This window comes from Eublepharis macularius, chromosome 5 (genome assembly GCF_028583425.1).
Source record: "Eublepharis macularius isolate TG4126 chromosome 5, MPM_Emac_v1.0, whole genome shotgun sequence".
NCBI lineage: Eukaryota > Metazoa > Chordata > Lepidosauria > Squamata > Eublepharidae > Eublepharis > Eublepharis macularius.
Window position 1 is genome coordinate 142,322,639 of NC_072794.1, and position 21,563 is coordinate 142,344,201.

Below are 21,563 nucleotides of genomic sequence, written 5' to 3' on the forward strand. Positions count from 1 at the left end.
TTTATGTACTATTTCCCTTTCTTCTTTGCTTCCACCAGCTGTACTTTCTGTGCATATACTGTCATTTAATATATGAAAGAAAGTAGGCCCCTGCTAGGGTTTGTGAACCTCCAGGTGAGGCCAGGAGTTCTCCACAAATTACAACTGACCTCCAGACTACAGAGATCAATTCACCTGGAGGAAATTGCAGCTTTGGAGGCTGGACTCTATGGCCAGGGCCGGCGCACCCATTGAGGCCAGGTAGGCAGTGGCCTCAGGGCGAGAGGGCACCAAAGAGGTGCCGGAGGGGGTGTCGGGGGCGGAGGTGTGTGTCGCGGAGCTCGCAGCAGCTGCAGCCAGCCAGCCCCGTGCCGCTGCCACTTCCACACGCCCCCAGCCGGGCACAGCAGCCACGAGCCGCTGCCGGGGCAGCGTGGGGAGTGCGGAGCACCCTCCGCCCGCCACCCCAGCCATCCGTCGGCCAATGCTCCCAGCTTGCACTGCGTGATGACGTCATCATGCAGTCTGTGGTGCAGCATGCGTGTGTGTGTGTGGGGGGGGTTGCCGCAGGCGCTAGAAATCCTGATGCCGGCAGTGTCTATGGCATTACACCTCAATGATGTTCCTCTCTTTCAAACTCCACCATCCCAAAGTCCTGTCCCCAAATCTCCAGGAATTTACCTACCAGAAACTGGGAACCGTAGCACTCAACTGGACAGCAGTACAGGGGAAGAAAACAGGACAATCAAAATAGATAGAACATTAAGCAACACTGAAACAATGCAGATATTTGGTTAGAAGTGTATGTTTTCAGCGTTTCCCTACTCTATGTGCTATTTTCAAAGCGAAAGTTTGACTGATAGTCAAAATATAGTCTATTTGAAATGCATGAAATACCCTCCAGCATTTCATAATTTAAATAAGGATACTTATATGTACTTCCAAGAGTCATATACTTGCATAAAAGACTGCTGCCTAATGGTTTCTCCCATTAGTTACCACTGAAAATACTTCTTTAACAGTGCAATCCTAAACAGAGTTAGTCCAATGGGTTTAGACTGGAGTAACTTTGCTTAGGAATGCACTGTAAGTTATTCAGGAGTAGCCTGTGGTGCCACCTTCAGAAGCAAAGTTTGTTAGCATGCTGAAAATTACATTCTCCCTTTCTTATACAATAATATTTAAGAGAATGTTTATTATTTTTATTTACGTTATTTATAATCTGCCTTTCTTACTGATACTCAAGGCAGATTACATAGTGTGAATCAGTACAGTCAATTCCAAAGATATTTCAATGAACAATGAATAGGATATATAAATGCAAACTTGCAAACATTTAAAGCCAGCAGAAATCCAATATAGAGTTGAAGAAATACTGAAACAGAGCATAAGCAATTCTAAGACTGGCATATTAAGCAACATAGAAGCTACCCAGTAGGATCATACTTACAGCAACAGACAGTACACAGCAATAAAGTATATAGTCCCTATCCCTTTATTTATGCATTTCTTTGAGACCACCTCCTTATAGTACAGCCCTCCTATCTGAGTAAAAAGCCTAGTTGCACTTAACAACAGAACAGCTACCATGAAAACTGTTGTCAATACTAGTTCGGTAGACGGGCAATTGTGGGGATGGGGAATTCTCTACTTCCAGTCCCATTTCCTGCTGCCACTGGAAAAAAAATGGCCATTGGGCTGACATCATGACATCACTTCTGGGGGAAACTGAGAAGTGATATCAGTCCTCTCTACATATCGCAGGAAACTATGGCTTTACCGTACTCACTGACAATTCATAGACATATAAGGCATCACTTTAGGTTTTTGCAGGACTGATGTCACACCGTCACTGCAGATGCCCCCATATTCCCCTCCCCCAGTCTTCTGGTTGCAAGGCCATGATTAGCAACCCTAGCAATTGTGCAGCATTCCAGAAGGGTAGCCATTGTAGTCATTTGTAGCAAAATAAAACAGATGTCTAGTGGCACCTTAAAGATGAGCAACATTTATTTCTTTATGAGGTTTCATGAGTCAGAGCTGACGTCTTCAGATGCTATAAAGAGGAAATCATTATGGAAGATGGTATCATTCTGGGATTCTTTTATAGGGAAAATGACAGAAGGAAGGGGAAAAGGAGTTGACACAGAGACTTGGTGTAATTCAATTATGCGGCATGAAAGAAAAAGCATACTGGGGTTTTTGGTGTTTAGACAACCAAAAAGTATCTACTTCACCATAGGCATTAATATTTTAAATAAATAAATAACCTGGGCCTGTCTGCATGGCCAAAATGCAAAAAGAGTTTTTTTGGTTAATGATATGATAGACTAGAAGAAAAAAGAATCAGAGTCAGGCTTGGCTTGAGTGAGGAATTATAACTACCAACATCTGGTGGGGTAGAAGAAGGAACCCTGTGGCGCAGAGTGGTAAGCTTCAGTACTGCAACCCAAGCTCTGCTCACGACCTGAGTTCGATCCTGGCGGAAGTAGGGTTCAGGTACCTGGCTTAAGGTTGACTCAGCCTTCCATCCTTCCGCGGTGAGTAAAATGAGCACCCAGTTTCCTAGGGAAGGCAATGGCAAAGCACCTCTAACAGAAGTACGCCAAGAAAATGTTGTCGTTGTCCCCTGTAGGTCAGTAATAACTCAGTGCTTGCACAGGGGACTACCTTTACCTTTAGAAAAAGAAAGAGCATCTGGGTCTGTAGAAGGCTCAGAGAGAGCACTGGGACTGAATACTTCAGAACTGGAATAAGGGCAAAGGAACCCTTCTTTTAATTGTGAGGTTGCCATTTCCAGTGAATCAAGACAGCCCTCTCCTGCTCAGGTTTTCTTCTCGCTAAAAGAGAAAAAAATGCCACAACCTCCACCCCTCATCTGACAGAATTTTGCAAGTTGCTTCAACGGCAACCATTGTTTAAATGGTATATCTTTATGGACTAGAATTTGCTTGGGGAGCTGATGTAACAGAAAAGTGGGTTATAACTGTAATAAATACACGAAAAGCTTAAGAACTGCAATATTGTACACCCCTTAACAGTTTGAAATGAAGTTCTTAATCTGAGTTTTTGAAATGGCAACCTGTGCCTTAGTGTTCATAACATGCAGTAAAGGCAGGATACGTCGTCCCAGAGCTTTAACTACCAAGATTCAAGAATGACAGTTGTTGATCACAAACGATTGCATAAAAGAATCATTTGGGAACTTTCACAGGGTTCAAAAGCCTGAAGGGAAAAAAATATCCTGCCCCTTTAATAGATGTTTAACAGGAATAAAAATGTTATTTAACTCCATGCCATGAAAAGCTTCAGCTGCCTGTTTCTGTACATTAAGCCTCTGTTAAAAGGATGGGATATTTTTCTCCAGGCATGTTAGGCCACTGACTTCAATGGAATTAGGAGGGTATAAGGTAGGGGCAGGCCACCAGCCATTAAGGCCGCCACGAGGAGGCTGATGGCCTGTGGAGTCCTGCCTTTTGTGAGGCAGACAGCAGATGCCATAAGCCAATGGCCTTCACCTCAGGTGGGGTGGACAGCAACTACCACCTCACAAGCCAGCAGCCCTTGTCCTGTGGTGGGCATGCAGCACCCGGCTGAGCCACATGCAGGACTGGCTGGGTAGGCTCTTCGCTTCTGCGGGCTGGGGGCAGACTGGAGTCGATCCCTTTTCTGGGGTTATTTTTACTCCTAGTCTGCCCCTGCCATAAGGGTCAAACTACATGTTATCTTTTACATGAGGAAGCCCCAGGGACTGAAAATAACGAACATGCACAGCACATAGCAACCAACTTGGTTCAAGTCTCAAGCATACATTATATGGTCAAATATCTCAAAGAATTAAGCACAGAACAAGATGTTAAGGGTGCAGAAAGCTCATTTCCATTCCTCCTCCTATCATGCATTCATAATATTTTTTATATAATTTCGGAATTCCGCACACGAAGACGCTGTCTTCCGCAATGTTCCAGCAGAAGGTAAGCCATGTGGAAACAGCCACCTACAACCCAATCTTTTAAATGGAGATGCATCCCAAACAGATGCTCGACCACTGAGCCATGATCTCCTCTTCCTCAAATTCCCTTCCTATGCACAAGACTCCTTTTGTTTTAGCAACAAACTTTCCCTCCTTTCTTACTTGAAGATTATCAGAACAAGCTTTATGTATTTAAAATGTTTTTTAAAGGTTTACCAGGAACTGAAAGTACAGTTGTCTCAGAACAGACAAAACTGGGCAGCAACCCACGTATTTCCTCAGAAACACAGCAACAAAAATTCTTTCTTCCTTTCCTTCAAATGAAATGTCCCAACCCTGAAGGAAATTTCCCTCAATCTATGAAGATTGTACTGAAGAAAGATATGGCGGTCTTTCCCTTTAAACAGCATCTGTTGCTGTTGTGATGTGGTCTCACACAACTAGTTATCAAACCACACCCCACCAGGAATTCTTAGGACCAGGGCTTTTTTTCAGCAGGAACGCAGTGGAACGGAGTTCCGGAACCTCTTGAAAATGGTCACATGGCTGGTGGCCCCGCCCCCTGATCTCTGTCTGGAGATCAGGGGGCGGGGCCACCAGCCATGTGACCATTTTCTCCGAGGGCAACCCACTGAGTTCCACCACCTCTTTTCCCAGAAACAAAGCCCTGCTTAGGACTGTCATCAACCATGACACTGGGCTTGTCTTGCAACATGGCCTGGATGCCTGGAAAAGGTCGCCTCGGGAGCTGGCAATCGAGTAGCATGCTGCGGCCCTTTTGGCTTCTGGCTTTGCATTTTTATGGACCTTTTACAAAAGGAAATGTTGTCATGGCTCATTTGCTCATGTAAACATTCTGAAGTATTACCAACAGTTACTATCAGTAATAGCGTATCAATTATAGACATAATCTTTGAGCTTCCAACCCCCCACCCCAACTCTTACGCAAATGTTTTTTTATGGAAGAAAGGAGGTCATAGGAGCTAAAAGAGCCCTTTGCCCCTATTCTTCTCTCCTTCCCCACTCTTGAAGGGTTTCTTAATCACAGATTCTGGATGAACACAGCAAAGGGGGAGGAGTCGGCTCTTTCTTGGGGCCCCTGTTGGCCAGTAAACTAATTCCTCATGTAATTTCCAGACACAACAGTCCTTTTTCTTCCTGTTAGGATTTCTGCACCTTGCATAACTGGAACAAATTCAACAGAGAAGGATTTCACTAATATTTATACAAAGGGAACCTGTACCTGTTGAATTTTTGCCTGTGACAGAATTGAAGACACAGTAAACCTTGCCATTAAAAAACTGTTTCTGTTATCTTGAATCAAATATGCTTTATGTGGGGCCGCCTTTGAAAATGATCCAGAAACTTCAGCTCCCCAAAATGAAGCAGCCATACTATTGTCAGGGGTGGGATATAGAAATGGTATTACTCGGTGCTGAAACACCTGCACTGGCTGCCCTTTCTCTCCAAGCTGAGACCTCCAAATTTCCTACTCCATGCTGTGCAAGGATGTTATGCCTGCACCATGTTGTTGTGCTGATATATCTGTTCTGGGAAGGATAGAAATGGGACCCCAGAATATGGCCTGAGGTCATGTGATACCTTCACATCACTGAAACAAAAAAGACCTTGATTTGCATGAAAAATTCTTGGCATGGCCAACTTTCCAAAGGAAGAATAAGGTAGACGAGCCCAGGTTTTCTATTTTCCTAACTGGTCTGTGCACCAGAAATCAGAAAGCTGCTGTAGCATAGTGGTTAAGTGGTTGGGTTGCAAATCAGTACTCTGCTGGTTCAAATCCCACTATTGCCGTAAGCTCAGCAGGGGCCTTGGGTAAGCCACTCCTCTCAGCCCCAGCTCCCCAGCTATACTGTGAGGGTAATAATAACACTGACCTTGTTCACTGCTCTGAGTGAAGCACCAATCTGTCGAGAAGAGCAGTATATAAGTGGGGAATGTCTTAAGGGATGAACTGTCATCTTTCCATTAATTGGTGGTTAAGGGAATTAATCAGTGGTCTGCTACACATACCTGAATATGCATTCCAGTCATCATTCTGATTAACATGCCACAGAAGCGTGGGAAAGCTGTGACCAGCAAAATGACTCAGGATTTCAATATTTACTAGACTAAATGACAGACATGTACATCTAGGTAAATATTATGATGCCAGCTCTGTTTATATGATGACAAATGTGTGGATGGAAATGGATGGAAATGTTAGTCCTTTTTCTCTTTGTATTGTTTTGTCTACAATAAGTAGACAAATAACAGTTGACTTCAAGAGCCTGCATCAGGTCAATGATTTGCACCCACAAAGATATTTGTTGTCCCCTTCTATCACTGTCTTCTGCCAGCAGGTGAAGATTTTTCTATTTTGTTTGGCATTCTGTCACTGACCCTCCTTCCTACTCACATGTATGCTTTGTTTATATGTATAAATGCCATTTAAAATGCATATATATGCATTTTAAAATGTGTTCTTATGTGTCACTTGCTGCACTGGGGACCCTGAACAAGATGGAAAGATGGCTAAATGAATAAATTAGATTTCCCACCCATCACTCATTGGCTTTGGAAGGGCTTTCTGATCTAACCACAGGTTCTCTTGGTTGCCTGAGTTATTCCCTTATGGGGACTGCACGTATACCAGGCAAGCAGGGAACAAGCTTTGCCCATTACGTACCGCCAGACTGGCAGGACAGACGAGGAAGGATAGAGGTGCAGAAGCTACAATAGGTGGGCAATGCCAGCTGCCCTGTATGCACTGCATGGGACAGACTTTGCCCGAGCTGGCCAGCCTACTAACAAAAGAGATGGGAAGGGTGGAGATAGAAGCAAATGCTAAACAATAGGCTGCCTGGGGCTACCTATCCGGGAGAAAGGCTAGGGTTTTTTTTTTTTAAACTTGTTTCATGTGCTTAACACCACACTCTCAGAGAAGTTCCTAAGGACTTTACAAGCTCTAAACAGTAAACAAGCAAAAGACAGAGAGACGCTAGATGACATTCGAGAGACCATCAGACAGGGCATATCTGTTCATCTCTACATGGTGTGCTGCTGAGTCAGGATCTGACGTTTCTCAACATCCTCAATTTCATGTAAAAATGCTAAGCAGCCACACCTTCTCCCTGACGCAAATAACTCCCACAGCAACTGTTAGCCTGAATAAGGAAGAAAGACAGACAACCCTTCTCATTTCATAATGAAAGTAAGTAGAGCGGGGGGGGGGGTCTATTTTTTTTTTTTAAACTTGGAATATGCAGAGTAGGGGAGTTAAATTCTGGTCTATCTCATGTCTCACTTCAGAACCTGAAGCCTTGGTTCTTCCAGGTAGGCTCTGGAATAAGAAGTCAGTGAGGCTGCGGGATCAATACTGGGGAAAAAATGGAGCATATCAAAGTAAGGGAAAGGGAGCAGGATTCACCTCCTGTCATCTGCATTCGCCCGTCCCTACTGTTTCAAGCCGGTGTGAAGAGAGAGAAAATGACATGTGATCCTTATCAAGTCACTCATCAGAACGTTTTGTGGCACTTGGGGTGCAGCTCACCACTGGTTTACTGGCTTGATCAGTAAAACGATCTTTTCAGTAGAATCCTAAGCAGTGTTACAACATTCTACTGCAGTCAATGAATTAGAGAAGGGTGTAACTTTGCTTAGGATGGCACGGTGAGTTAGGTAACTGGTGAGGTTGCCAATTTGCACGTGGGGCCTGAAAATCTCCCGCAATAACAAAGGATGTCCAGACTACAGAGATCAGTTCTCCTGGAGAAAATGGCTGCTTTGGAGTGTGGCATTATACCTCACTGAGGTCCCTCCCCCTTCCTTCTCTCCCAGGGTCCTCTCCCAAATCTTTAGGCAGCCCCTGTAACTGGCAGTATCTAAAAGTTCAGTAAACTGTAGATTCTGCCAGGCTTCACTCCTGAATAGAGGTGGGCACGGTCCGCATTACGGACCTAATTTCGTCATGAACTTACCCAGTTCGTGCTTCGCGAACACGCGGGCCGTGGGCTTGTGTTTTTCTCACGAAAGCGCCAAACATTGGGGCTTTCTATCCGTGTGTCTGTTGCCCCTTAATGCCAGGATTCCCGCTCAAACAATTTCCTAGGCAACGGTGGAAACACCTTCCCCGTTTGGAACACACCAATCTTAGCCCAGGAAACCTTGATTGGCAGCTCTGTCAGCCAAACAGAGATCACCCTTTCTGTATAACAGACAACCTTGATTGGCAGCTCTGTCAGCCAAACAGAGATCACTCTTTCTGTATAACAGACAACGCGCGCAAAGCATCGGCTCCATTCTCCTGGCGCGGGGACGCGAGTTAGTTCTAAGCTCAGCAACTGCTTTCTGTGGGGAATTTTTGTGTGCGTGTGTGTGTGCGAGAGAGCGTGGCTTGTGCCTTGGGGCTTTCAGGCTTCAGCTGCAAGAGAGCTTTCTCTTTTCTCCATTTCTCCTTGTTTCTATTCAGAGCACTTAAAAAAAAAATCCTTTTACCGTGCTGATTTCTTTCTGCATTGTGAGTCCTTGGGTTCTTCTCGGGGTTAATCCCCCCTCCCCCCCAAATCTCTTCCTTTTTTCTGGGTTTGCTGGTGGGTTCTATTGTGCTGTGACGCCACCCCACTCATAGACCCACAGTGGGTGCAAGGCAGCTTTGGGCGTTGTCTGCTTCAGTTCTTGCCTTCTTTCCCCCACTTTTTTTTTTGGCTGCTGATGAGATGCAAGGGGAGGAAGACTGCTATTAGGCTCTGTGAAACACCTACTCTCTGATGACCGGCCGCTTGCTTTGGGGGGGCTCTCTGCTTCACTCCTTTCAAAGCCTTTCACTCCCTCAATAGTGGGTGACTTGGGGGGACATTTCCTGCCTGGCTTTTGAGGTGCAGGGGGCAGACTGCTACTGGCCTCTGTGAAACACCCACCCTAGAACCACTGGCAGCAGGTCTTGGGGGGCTCTGTCCGCTTCATTTCTTTCTAAACCTTTTTCACTCCCTAAATAGTGGGTGACTTGGGGGGATATTTCCAGCCTGGCTTTTGAGGTGCAGGGGGGAGACTGCTACTGGCCTCTGTAAAACACCTACTCTCTGGGACCACTGGCAGCAGGTTTTGGGGGGCTCTGTCTGCTTCACTTCTTTCTAAGCCTTTTTCACTCCCTCAATAGTGGGTGACTTGGGGGGACATTTCCAGCCTGGCTTTTGAGGTGCAGGGGGAAGACTGCTGCTTGGCTTTGTGAAACATCCACCCTAGGACTACCGGCAGCACGTTTCGGGGGCTCTCTGTCTGCTTCACTCCTTTCAAAGCTGTTTTCACACCCTAAATGACGGGTGACTTGGGGGGGGGATTTCCAGCCACGTCCTGTCCCTGTTATCCTCCTTCTGATGACACATCCTGTCCCTGGTATCCTCCTCATCATGGCAAGCCCTGTCCCTGGCATCCTCCTCCTTGTGACACTGCCAGGCCCATTTTGCCCTGCTCTCCTTTGGCCCGGCAGCCAGGCACATGGGGGTGCCGCCAGCAAGCGGCCAGACCCCCAGCCCCTCAGGAGAGGCAGCTGGGTGCTGCCTCCCCGGGCCTGCCGGGCCCATTCCGCCCCGCTCTCCTTTGGCCCGGCAGCCAGGCACATGGGGTGCCACCAGCGAGCAGCCAGACCCCCCACCCCCTCAGGGGAGGCGGCTGGGTGCCACTTCCCTGTGCCTGCTGGGCCCAGCAGCCGCTGCCAGCAGACACCTTCTTTCCTGGTGGGGAATACCACCCTGCTCCCCTCTTGCCCGCCACTCGAAGCCCAACCAGGGCCAGTGAAGGGGGCCCCCTCAGGGAGGGGGTGGCTGCCATCGAAACCCACCTCTCCCACATGGTGGCCGCCCTCTCGCCAGCCACCTGAACCCCAACCAGCATATCCTTCCTTTGACAACGCCGCCACGTTCGGTGAAGTGGGTTTCGTCGGCGACTGTCCTGCTCCCGTGAGCGCAAGGGCCTCTCTGAGGGTCAATCCCCACAGTCCAGTGACAAGGAGGACAGTGGCCCAGGTCAGCTTGCTTGAAAGCAAGCAAGCTGACACACCACATCACTGAAATTGGACTCATTGTCCACTGCCCAAAGAGGCTCCTTCTGAACAGGGTAGCATGAGTTCCTTCCCTCAAGGTGTGGAAGACATCCTTTCCCTCCCTCGCGTGCCTTCCATTCCAGCAAGGGGCCTTTGAATTGCTGCATGATCTCCTGTTGTGGAGTTGGCTTTCACTCAAGTACATCCATTCACTTCCCATCATGGAGATGCCCCAGGAAGGGCATCCCTTGTTGATGCAGCCCCATGTAGGTGGATTTTGTGGGCAGCCACCTCTCCTGGACAGGAGCACAAGTCTCCCTCCTTCCCCCAAGGGCGGGTAAGGTTCAGTCAGAATAGGGGAGGGGAAATTGTTGTTTGTCTCTTTGGAAAAGTGCTAATCAAGGAGTGTTACATGAGAACATTTGGTGGGGAAAGTCAACTGAAGTGAAAATGTGTGGGAAAACAAGGCCTTTTCTGACCCGAACCAGTTCGCGAACCGGTTCGCGAACCGGGTCTGGTCCGTCAAAAGTTCGTGGACTGTGGACCGTGGAAGCCCACGAACCCCGAACCAGCGGTCCGTAGGAAAATGCCGGTCCGTGCCCACCTCTTCTCCTGAACCACCCCCCCCTCCCAGTTCTTTCCGTTTCTGCCATGCAGCTCTGCCCCTGGTCCTAGTTGCTCTCATTCTATCTAGGGTTGCCAACAGGCCTGGAGAAAAAAGTCTTGCCCTTTAACAGAGGTTTCACATTTGGAAATGGACCACAGAAGGTAAATAACATCTCATTAAGCCTCTGCTAAAGGGGAAATGAGTTTTTTCTGCTTCCATATCACACAGTTGACATTTAAATGAGGCATTTGATTTGAAGAGATGAAAAAGGTTCTGGCATCCATTCAGTCTGTGGAAACTGCTGGGGAAGAAAGAGGAGTTGCAGCAACAAGGACGGGAAGAGAGTTGGCAGAAAGAACTGCTTAGGAGGGTGGTGTGAAATGGCTGAGGTGTGGCGCTGAGGAGGGGGGAGTATGAGACATGCCCAAAGGTTTGGGGAGAGAAAAAGGCAGGCACCCACACTTCCCCCCCTCTTCTGGGACTAAAAGTAGGGAGGTTGAGTTGTGACTAAAGAAAGGGTGCTGCCCGAGTACCACTGCCCCATACATATTCCCTTCCTCCAAGCATGACTACTGTTTGAGATTAGTGGAGCAACCCGAAAAACACTTCCCTGGGAGCAAGTCACACCAAGTAGACTTGAGTAGGATTCTGAATAAAGCTACTTAGATTGTTCTCATGAATTCTGATCACTGATTCCCAACATAACGTGCAATTTGGATCTTAAACTGAGAAACGGTGTCCTCTTTTGAGCTTTGTGCTCAGTTCTAGGACATAACTAATCTAATCCTAACAATTCTAGGTGAGAGACTGTCTGTGCTTGTGTCCTATTTCTTTTGAAAGAATGAGTCCCTGGCTGAGAACCAAAACTAGGAACCAAGTGGAGGCAGTGATACAACTCAGGAAGAGGTTGGGCATTGCCATCTTGTGGTAAAGTAAGATTATGACTTTCTCCTGACTTGACTCTTCTTCCCCTTGCCCACTCATGCTTTCACAGGGCTTTTGGATAATTTTTGTACGGTGTCTAAAAATCCAGATAGAACACAATAAAACCAAGCACCTTAAAATTAACGTTTAAAATTTTCGCAGACTTTTTTTGCACGCTTTTGCAGAGCGCAGCCCACTTCATCATAGGCATGGGAGTTCCTCAGTTGACTGACTCACGTACACAGAGAGCAAAAAATCATAAACAGCAGACTCAAAAAAAACATTAAAAACCAGTACAAGATGTGACATTGAGATGTTTTAAAGAAAAGGACAATGAACATTTACAAAAACAGTATTTGGTGATAAGTCTTCCAAGTAGAATAAAAGAAATGGAACAGAACAGAATAAAATGAATTGTCTCAACCACAGCAATGGGTTGTCTTTTCTCCAAATAAAGCCTTGAAAATAAAAAGTAGAAATAGAGATTTTGGGGGGGAGGGAAGAAGGGTGCAAGAACATAGCAAAGCACATGCATAGAGGATACTGTTCCCATAGTAGTCTTCTTCAGATGTTATGTTTGTGTGCACGCGGGAGCCTACCACCCACAGTATTGACAGCACATGGTACCCATGATCTTCATAGTACACAAGGCCACCATGTCGTGTGAACAGAGACAACGTGTATTTATTGTGTACATACTGTCTCCATGTGCATGAATCCTGAAAAATTCAGAGTTTGGTTCAGTGCATATACCAAAGCTTGGTAAATATGCACATTGCTTCTGTTCATGCAGCATGGTAACCACACCTACTGGTTTAGGTTTTCAGTATGCCCCCCCTTTTTTGCTTGCCCTACTTTTGAATATTTAAGAGCATCCCAACATGCAGAAATTCAGCATTCCCTGGCTAGAACTCCATAAAGAGACAAATACTTCATCGCTAAACATCTCTGTGTTGTAAAAGGCACATAAGCAGGCCGCACAAAAACGATAAGAGCTCTAATTCTCAACATTCCTGTTTTGCAAGAGTACTGGGCTTGCAAAACAGAGTACCACAAAACTGGAGGTGTGCTACAAGAGAGTACCACAAAACTGGAGGTGTGCTACTACCTATCCTCAATAGATTTCAGCTTTCTCAACAGCACTGAAACAAGAATTAGTCTCCTACAAAATATGCACTCCCAGTAACACACCTTAAGTTTTTTTTCCCCAGGCAGATGTTCAGACTATCCACAGTTTGTCATTCTGCTGCTTCACCTGGTGTATTCATGTCTGCCTATGAAGAGAACTGTCAGCCAACCAGCCGGGAGTGTTTCTCTGTAAATGAGTGATATCTGGCAGGTTTGACAAGCATGTAGGGGGAGGGATGTAGGTTTGGCTGAAGCATTCAGCAGCTGTTGCTAAACAACTTGTATCTGTTTTCAGCTGTTTAACAGAAAGTGAGATCTGATAATCACATAGGCTTGGATGACAGTATCTCTCATGATGTTGGTAGTACAGGCACCTCCCCTTTATTCAGGTATGAAGGAAACAGGAAGCATCAGGCAGATGTGGGTGGAGCTAAGAGAAATGATGTCTGTAGGCAGCTGTTTGTGGGGAAGCTAAAGGCTGTACCTGTTTCAAAGTCCAAGACTCACCTAATTGAGTTTAAGATCTGCACAGGTAATGTAAGCTTAATGTATGCTGAGAAATGTATGCTGTTAGGGTTTTCCCTTTGTGCCTCTAGGAAACAATTTGATACCGTTGTGATGAAGACTGAGGAAAAAAGTCTTTTGTGTGCGAGTGTTTGTGAAGTGTGTGTGTGCTGACCTGGAAGTTCTGAGGGGGACCTTTTTAGCACAGCAGGCAACTTCTGTTATGGGCCTCAAGATAAAAGCATCTCTGCATTGCCAGTCTGTAATAGTGTGGAAATATGTCAGTGTGTTCTCTTCTGTCTGCAGTTGCTAGCTTGTGTATGTGAGCAGATTAGAGCTGCCGTATTGAGCTTTAAGGGAGTATTCTAGAGAGCTGGGCCTTTTAAAACTTAGTTGTACTGAAACTTATTCTACTGTGAAAAGTAGAAAGGAATTTGATTACCCAGTGGTGGTGGACACCTAGGTGTGAGCCGGTGACTGTATGTATCTTGTGACTCGTTGCTTTGTGTTTTTGTACTGTAGTGTTAAAGAAGTGTGAATTACCCTATTGCCTAAATGAAAACAGTAAAGAAGTCTCTAACTGTTGAATTGTTTTCATGTGTAGGAGGATTTGATGGTAAACTTACTGTTTTGCATCCAGTCCCTTTTCTCTAGTGCTGGCAAATTGTATGACTGCTAATCAGAGATAACAAGGATGCAAATAACACTATATAGCTAGTAATCTCTGCATAATGGATTTGTATTTCTTTTGGGGCTATTTCTTTTGAACATATTTTGCTACGTTTGATAATTTAAGACATCTTGGTGAGAAAAATAAGTTAGTGTCTGTAAGTAAACCACATTAATCCAGGGATTTAAAGAAGATATCTGTGTGCTGATCTGATCAAATAGGTAAATGTCTTTCCAGAATAAAGGTATTTAAAAATTAATTCAGATATGCATGTTCAGTATAATTGAATCTCATGCACACCAGGGATTGAACCAATGTCTTCTGACCCCTGTTACTCAGTGGATAATGATATTAACAGATATCCGATGAAGTGAGCTTTGACTCATGAACGCTTATATCTTGGAGAACTTGGTTGCTTTTCAAGGAGCTACTGGACTCAAATGCTGCTCTACTACTATAGATTAACACAGCTACTGGTCTGAAACTAGAAGGGAGAGTATGGGATGCAGAGACTGGGGAGGAGTTGTGGCTTTGTGTTAAAATATCTGCTTTGCAAATAATAGGCCCCAGATGCTAATTTATTTGCTTCATTGATATATCCTGTCCCCAGTGGGGGTTCCAAAGCTCATCATACCATTTTTCTATCCTCTGTTTTATCCTCACAACAACTTTGTGAGATAGGTTAGGCTGAATATATGTGACCAACCCATGGCCACCCAGCAAGCCTTCATGGCAGAGTGGGAATTCAAACCTGGGTCTCCCAGATCCTAGTCTAACACCACCACATCACATTGGCTCACAATTCTTGGTATCTTCAGCTAAAAGGATCAAGCTTTTTCATGTTTGGCTTTCATGTCCAGCACACGTGAAGCAAGTGTAGACTATGTGCACTCTTCAGTACCAATTTATACAAATAGGGCAACATGCATATTTGCCATCCCCATATATCTTTGGTATGTGTGAATAAATGCATTCTCTCAAAAACTGGCATTCCAGTCACACATACTGAAGCTGTGCATTTACAGAAAATATATACATTGTCCCATTCACACAAAATGGGGACTGTGCATAACAGGCGGACTGCGTATAGTGAGTGCTCTGGTTATGTGTGGTTGGAGCACCAAAATCACATGGATGCAAAGGGCTGATGTGAAAGATGCCTGAGATCCTGGGCAGTCGCACTGCCAGTCAGAAGGGACAACACTGACCTTGAAAGACCAGTGGTCTATAAGGCAGCTTTATGTGCAGGACAAAATATGCAAAGCTTCTGTATGGTAGCTCTCTCTGCAAGTACTGGCTCTGGTGTCTCTAATCTAGTGTTAAATTGCACGGCTACTAGTGACCTCACTACAGCTGACCTCTTGATAGCCCTGTAGTCCTAAATATGCTTATTCAGTAGTAAGTCTTAACAAATAGTGCAAAAATGAACAGAGTTGATCCTTCTAAGCCCACTGAGGTGTAACTCTGTTTAGCATTAAACAAAGATGCAATTAGAGATGATGATAGGTGGAAACTGCACTGTAGTTAAGAGATCTAGAGAACTTCCTAAGCAGGTCTACTTGGCAGCAAGTCCCATGTTGTCCAAAGGGGCTCGTCCCTAGAGAAGGTTCAGAGGTTTGCTGCAGCCTAAGAGAGTACGTCCTGATTTTCTGCTGCTGATCCATAGGACCTGTCTTCTGCTGGCTGTTCTGTACAGCCATTGTGTAGTCTGCTTTGTTTGTTTACCAGCTTGGTGTAGCTGCTTTTCCTCCTATGCTTCTAAGTCAAGGAGTTGATTTGCATAGGGGCAGCTGTAGCTAGAAGAAATAGGAGTATAGTGGCATCTCAAAGGTCAACAAAGACTTTATTCCAGCATCAGCTTTCATGGACTAAACCCTCTTTGCCAACATTGCCCCTTCCTCAGTCTTCTCCCACCCCAGCCTGTTCCCTCTTCCCTCCGTTGCTCTGACCTCTTTGTCGCTGTTGTGCTGTTCCTTGTAGTTAGGGCCATTTCTGCTAACACCGTTTGCCAGCTTTTAACTGGGCTGCTGCAGCTTTAACAGAGGTACGATCTACAACAGTGAATTGGTGATAACGTTTGGCTACATGCCGCAAAGAGCTTCCCCTGCTCACTTGAGGCAGACAAATCTGCTGTTTAAAGGGACAGAAACAACCAGGGACACCCTCCTGCCCACTAGTTGACCGACCACTCTGCTGTGTGAGCAGAGCAATGGAAAGTCTTAATGACTTCAGCATGGGCAAAAAACTGTGTAGCAGGCAACCTGGGGACTTTTCAAAGTAATGGACACATGTCCAGAAACTTGTGAGGCTGTAGAACGTGGTGAAAGTGAAGTGGGGATGGTTCAGCTTTCTGTCTAATGTAACAAGCTACCTGGAGTGAGTTCTTATTCAACTGCCTTCTCTAGTCGCTGGGTTGTCATTTTATATCCTTGTTCTGACAAAGTGCTGCCTTAATTACTGTGCTATGTCTGTTTCTTTACTAAATTCTATTTATACCCTTCTTGCCTCGTTTTTAAAAATTTCTGCCTGGATTACAGCACTTTTCTCCTTAATTAGTCTTTGTCTACTGCACAGGTCTGGGGGAAAGATATAAATTGCTGGTGTGGTATTTACATCTTGCTCGGTTGTCTGTCTCCTGATCTCTTCTGCCCATAGCTTTTTTTCCTGTCTTTCTTCACTGTTTCCTCCAGTGCTCTGCTGTGCAGTATTAATGCCCGCTTCAACTATGCATGGATCCTTTCCTGACTAATGAAATACCCTAGAAAGGGACTACAGCCATGTGACAACTCAACCTGACGGGCTGCTTTCAGACAATATCTACTATGTTGCATTTATTTCTGAAATAGTAATGGGAGCCTCCTTATTTCAAAATCACCTTCCTACCTGTGGCCCCACAATGGAAGCTTTGCGTATCTGAATGGGGCATTCTGCAGGCACCGCCCTGCCAATAGGCAAAATCAACAGCTGCCCAGATAAGCATATTCTGTGTGGTGGAAGGGCCTGTCTGAAGAGGTCAGGAAAGCTCCCACTCTCCTGGCTTTCCACAAATTATGCAAAACTGAATTACTCAGGAACGCTTTTTAAAAAGTAATAGGACTGTGCTGTAAGGAGAGATGCTCTGGTAAAGGGATAGGGAGTTAGGAACTGTTAACTGTGCTACTATGTACTATCTTTTGCTGTAATTATGCTCCTGCTGGATAATTTCTCCATGTCGTTTAATATGTCAATTTAATTATGTTTTCTTTCAGCATTGTTTCAACTCTTATTTGGATTGCAGCTTATTTTCAGATTTCTGCTGTATTATTTATTGAATGTTCCATTCAATATTCCATCCATGCAATACTTGGAATCTCGTTGAGAAAGGAGGACGATAGATAACATAAATAAAATAAAAATAAACTATTCCAGCCTCATAGGCAGTATCTGCACATCACTGGATAGGGGAGGTACTATAATTCAGTGCCAGAGTATCTGCTTGGCATGCAGAAAGTCCCAGGTTCAATCCTTGTCATCTCCAGTTTTTAAAAAAAGGTGTTAAGTTATGTGACAGACCTGTGACCCTGAAGAGCTGCTGCCAGTCTGATTAGACAATAATGGCCTAGATGGACCAATGGTCTGGTTGAGTATAAGGCAGCTTTGTGTTCATGTGATATGGCACTAGTGTTGCACTATTGCAATCTTTCATAAGTGGATAAGTGGATTTTCCTGTGTGGACAAAAGAATCCAGTTGCAAATGATTGCTGTTGTGCAATATCCAGCAATGTTTGGATGCAGAGAGATGATTTTTTTCAGCACTACTATGACTGAACACATGAAGCTGCCTTATATTGAATGAAGACCATTCGTCTATAAAGGTTAGCAAAGTCTACTTGGATTGGTAGCAGCTCTCCAGGGTCTCAGGCAGAATTTTTTCACATCATCTGCTACCTGGTCTTTTTAACTGGAAATGCCAGGAATTGAACCTGGGACCTTCTGCATATTAAAAAGATGTTCTGCCGCTAAACCACAACCATCCCCTAACCATTTGACTTAAAAGGAACTAGTACTTTCATTCCATAATCATGAAAATACCATTAGGATTAATTAGCAGTCTCATTTTTTTGCTATGGTTCAGAGAAAAGTGGCTGTAGAATCTTTTCCTCTTTGGACATTGTCACCTGTACAGTTGTAAACAATGTCCCCAAAGTACAATCCCTTAAAACTTATAATTAGCTTTCTGTTTAAAAAAAAAACCTGGGTGGAAAATAACCCTCAGATTGGGGGAATTATTTTACCCCATGGTGTACTAAAAATGCCCAATTGTTAAGAAAACATTGACCTAGGGAATAGAGATGGGCACAAACTGCAAGACGAACTAAAGTTCATCACAAATTGGGCCGTTTCGTGCTTTGCGAACCAGCCGTTCATGGAAGCCCATTTTCCATGAACTTCCACGAACTGGTCTGCCAGTTCGTTTGGTTCGTGTAAAAGCCCAGTACCCTTTTCCATGCTGCTGCAAAGCAGCAGGGAAAGGGGCATTTAAACCCCCTGATCAGCTGCTTGTCAGAGAGATCCCCAACAAGCAGCTGATCCAAGCCTGCAGGGGTGAAATGCCCCTTTCCATGCCACTGCAAAGCAGCATAGAAAGAGGCATTTAACCCCCCCCCCCCAGATTTACAAACAAGCTGGTGGAGGGTGATACAAGCCAGTGGGGGGTGAAATACCCTTTTCCCTGCCTCTGTGAAGCAGCACAAAAAGGGACATTTCACCCCCAATCAGCTTCTTGTTGGGGATCTCCCCGACAACCAGCTGATCCAAGCTGGTGGGGGGGGGGGGTGAAATGCCCCCTTCCGTGCTGCTTTGCAGCAGCAGGGAAAGGGGTATTTAAACACCACGAACCACAAACTACAAACCGGTTTGGAAACTGAGGGAAGTTTGTGAAAGTTCATGGTTCATGAAATGGGACGAACCATGAACCACACAGTTCATTTTGTTTCCCGCCTCGTGCCCATCTCTACTAGGGAACTATTGTATGTGCTCTGGAGAGCTACTGCCATTCATGACTGTGATGATCCACCTCGTCCCTGCTCCCTTCATGCCTGAGTACCTGAGAGGCAGCAGGGAATCTGTGTGTGATGTGAGGGAGTTTGCGCTCTTGTCAATTTCCCTCCTGCAGTCTTGCCACCACTCAAACTTAATCGCCTTCCTTTGCTGTCAGCAATTTGACACGCTAACAGCAGCAGGATCCTTAAGGTTGAGCTGCCAGAAAAATATTAAAATATAGCAAATATAATTATTTCTTGCACAGTGCACACATTTAAAAAATTTAAAAACATTTAGAAATAACATAAATCACAAAAAATCATAGAATTGTTTGCACGTATACATTGACCGATAGACTAAACACGTTTCGGCCCACTGGGCCTTCCTCAGTGGTCAAGCTTGTTTAAACACACACACAAAATTAAGACTTATAAAACTGTTGCTTATACAGGCAAGGCAGGTTGTATATGAAATATTTAAAGCCCCAAATATTATTCACAAGTCACTAATATAAAATTAGGGAATCTCATTTTTCAAAGATGGCACAAAACTAGCATTCTGTCCTGAGCCAAAATCAAATTCTAAGTGTGTGTTCCCATATGCAAGCCAAAAAAAGTGGGGGGGGGCAAGTATAGTCTATCTTGCTTCTTCCTGGAAGGTAAGGAAATGGTCATCTCCATCTTGCCCACTTGTCTCCATGAAGGAAAATCATCTCCCCTCAGCCTGTAATTTATGAAGATGATTGCTTCATTCCTAGGAAAGAAGGTGACCTATTCAGGCCAGTGTCTGTTGTGTATCAAGGATATCCTGCATTTCCCAATCATTCCAATGACAGCCACAAAACTTGGTGAGACATTTCTACCACTAGATACATGGGGAATTTGGTTTGGGATGGAGTATGCCCCAAATGCAATACATATAAGTTTTTTTCAGAATACAGGTTGAAGGTTAATCTAGCCCTACATGTCCTGCATCCCATCATATTGAATACAGTCCACCAGCCAGGTGCTGTGCCTTGCTCATGATTTGATAATCTATCCCTCTGCCCCCATTTTGCAACCACAGGCAGCAAAAACAGGAAGTTGATCTGTGTTTGCTTGATGCAGGTTGCAGGTTGGGCAGGCCTATCTTCATTCAAATCCCTGTGGGAGGTGTTGGAAGAATGCAGGTAACCATTCCATGAATCTACTTGTCATGCTGTTACTGCTTCTCCTGTGTTTATTAGAGTTTGTTGTCACTTCAGAGCCCTAGCTACATGACCAGCTCTTGAAAAGTCCATGAAATCCCTCCAAACAATGCCCCATTTAAAAGCACAATCCTGAAGACAGAGGAGATGGGAATGGAGAGGGTGTACCTGCACTCACTGGATGAGAAGGAAATGTCCTCTCTTTTTGGTCAAGCGAGTAAAGAGCAAGGACAGCCCAGAGGAGCAAGATTCAGGTCCAACAACACCTTACAGACCAACTAGATTTCCAGGGTATGAGCTTTCCAGAGTCAGAGCTCCCTTCATCAGATAAGGCTGATAGAGAATACAGAGGTGGAGTACTTTATTGCAGAAAGTTTTGTGGGAGAATATTGCTATGGAGAAGTGTTGGTGCATTTTCCTAATGAAACATGTTCCCATTTCACCGTATACGCTAGAGAGGGATTTCACACTCAAACAGTGTAGCTGCCTTGTCTGTGCTTAATGTGTGGAAAAAACACAATAACTCATATTAAGAGTTTCACAGCTTTGATGTTTCAGCTTCTGTTTGTAATGTGATAATGGCTGGGAAAGTCTTAGCGGCATCTAAGAGTACTGGTCTCTTAGGGGTAGTTTGTGAAAATGTCTCCACTGCTAACAAATACTGATGATAATTTTAAATTTGCACTTGCTGCACTCTTATAACCCTGGAGTCCATGAATTGACAGACTAGGGCCATTTCCAGACGGCTTACCTTCTGCCGCTTCATGCCGCAAAGCCGCGGCTCGTGCTGTGGCGAACGCGAAATACCGCGTTTTCTCGTGCGAGTTTTGCACGATGTTGCGCAAAACTTGCGGAAGAAAATGCGCTATTTCGCGTTTTCTCCAGCACGAGCCGTGACGTTGCGGCATGGAGCGGCAGAAGGTAAGCCGTCTGGAAACGGCCTAGGCCAGTAGATGCAGTTTTGTGTTTAGATATTTATACCTCTTGCCTTTCTACCTGATACAGAGACCCGGAATGGCTTTACTACATCATTCTTCTCTCCTATTTTATCTTCAGAGCAACACTGTGAGGTGAACTTGAGCTGAATGTGTGTGATTGGCCTAAATGTAAGCTTCAGTGGTAGACTGGGGATTCAAACCTAGGCCTCCCAGATGCTTGCCTGGCACTCGAACCACTATACCACACTGGCTAATTAGAATTCCTTGTGTCTACCAGTTCCTCTCCATAACAGTGCCTCACTGTCAAAAAACAATGGGCAAATGCTGGTGAGAACTGGCCTTGAAAATCATGGCCTGAAACATCTCTCCTAGGGTTGCCAGCTCCAAGTTGGGAAATTCCTGGAGATGGGGGGGGTGAACCCTGGAGAAAGAGAGGTTTGGGGATGGAAAGGACCTTGGCATGGCATAATTTCATAGAGTCCACCCCCCAAAGTAGCCATTTTCTCCAGGTGAATTGATCTCTGTGGCCTGGAGACCACTTGTAATTCCGGGAGATCTCCAGCCACTACCTGGAGGCTGGCAACCCTAATCTCTC

At 45.1% G+C, this 21,563-nt stretch overlaps 1 protein-coding gene across 2 annotated transcripts in view; it reads left to right on the plus strand.

Moving 5' to 3' along the window:
* Positions 1-7,108: 7,108 nt before the first annotated feature.
* Positions 7,109-21,563, plus strand: part of LPIN3 (lipin 3) — a 51,574-nt gene continuing 37,119 nt past the window's right edge. Inside the window, exon 1 of one of the 2 annotated variants that reach the window (XM_054980256.1) lies at positions 7,109-7,163. In XM_054980256.1, coding sequence (XP_054836231.1) covers positions 7,158-7,163 — 6 coding nt within the window. In that variant the 5' untranslated portion in view covers positions 7,109-7,157. Of the gene's footprint in view, positions 7,164-13,091; positions 13,181-21,563 lie in introns of those variants that run through there. The other variant, XM_054980257.1, reaches the window with a different exon arrangement.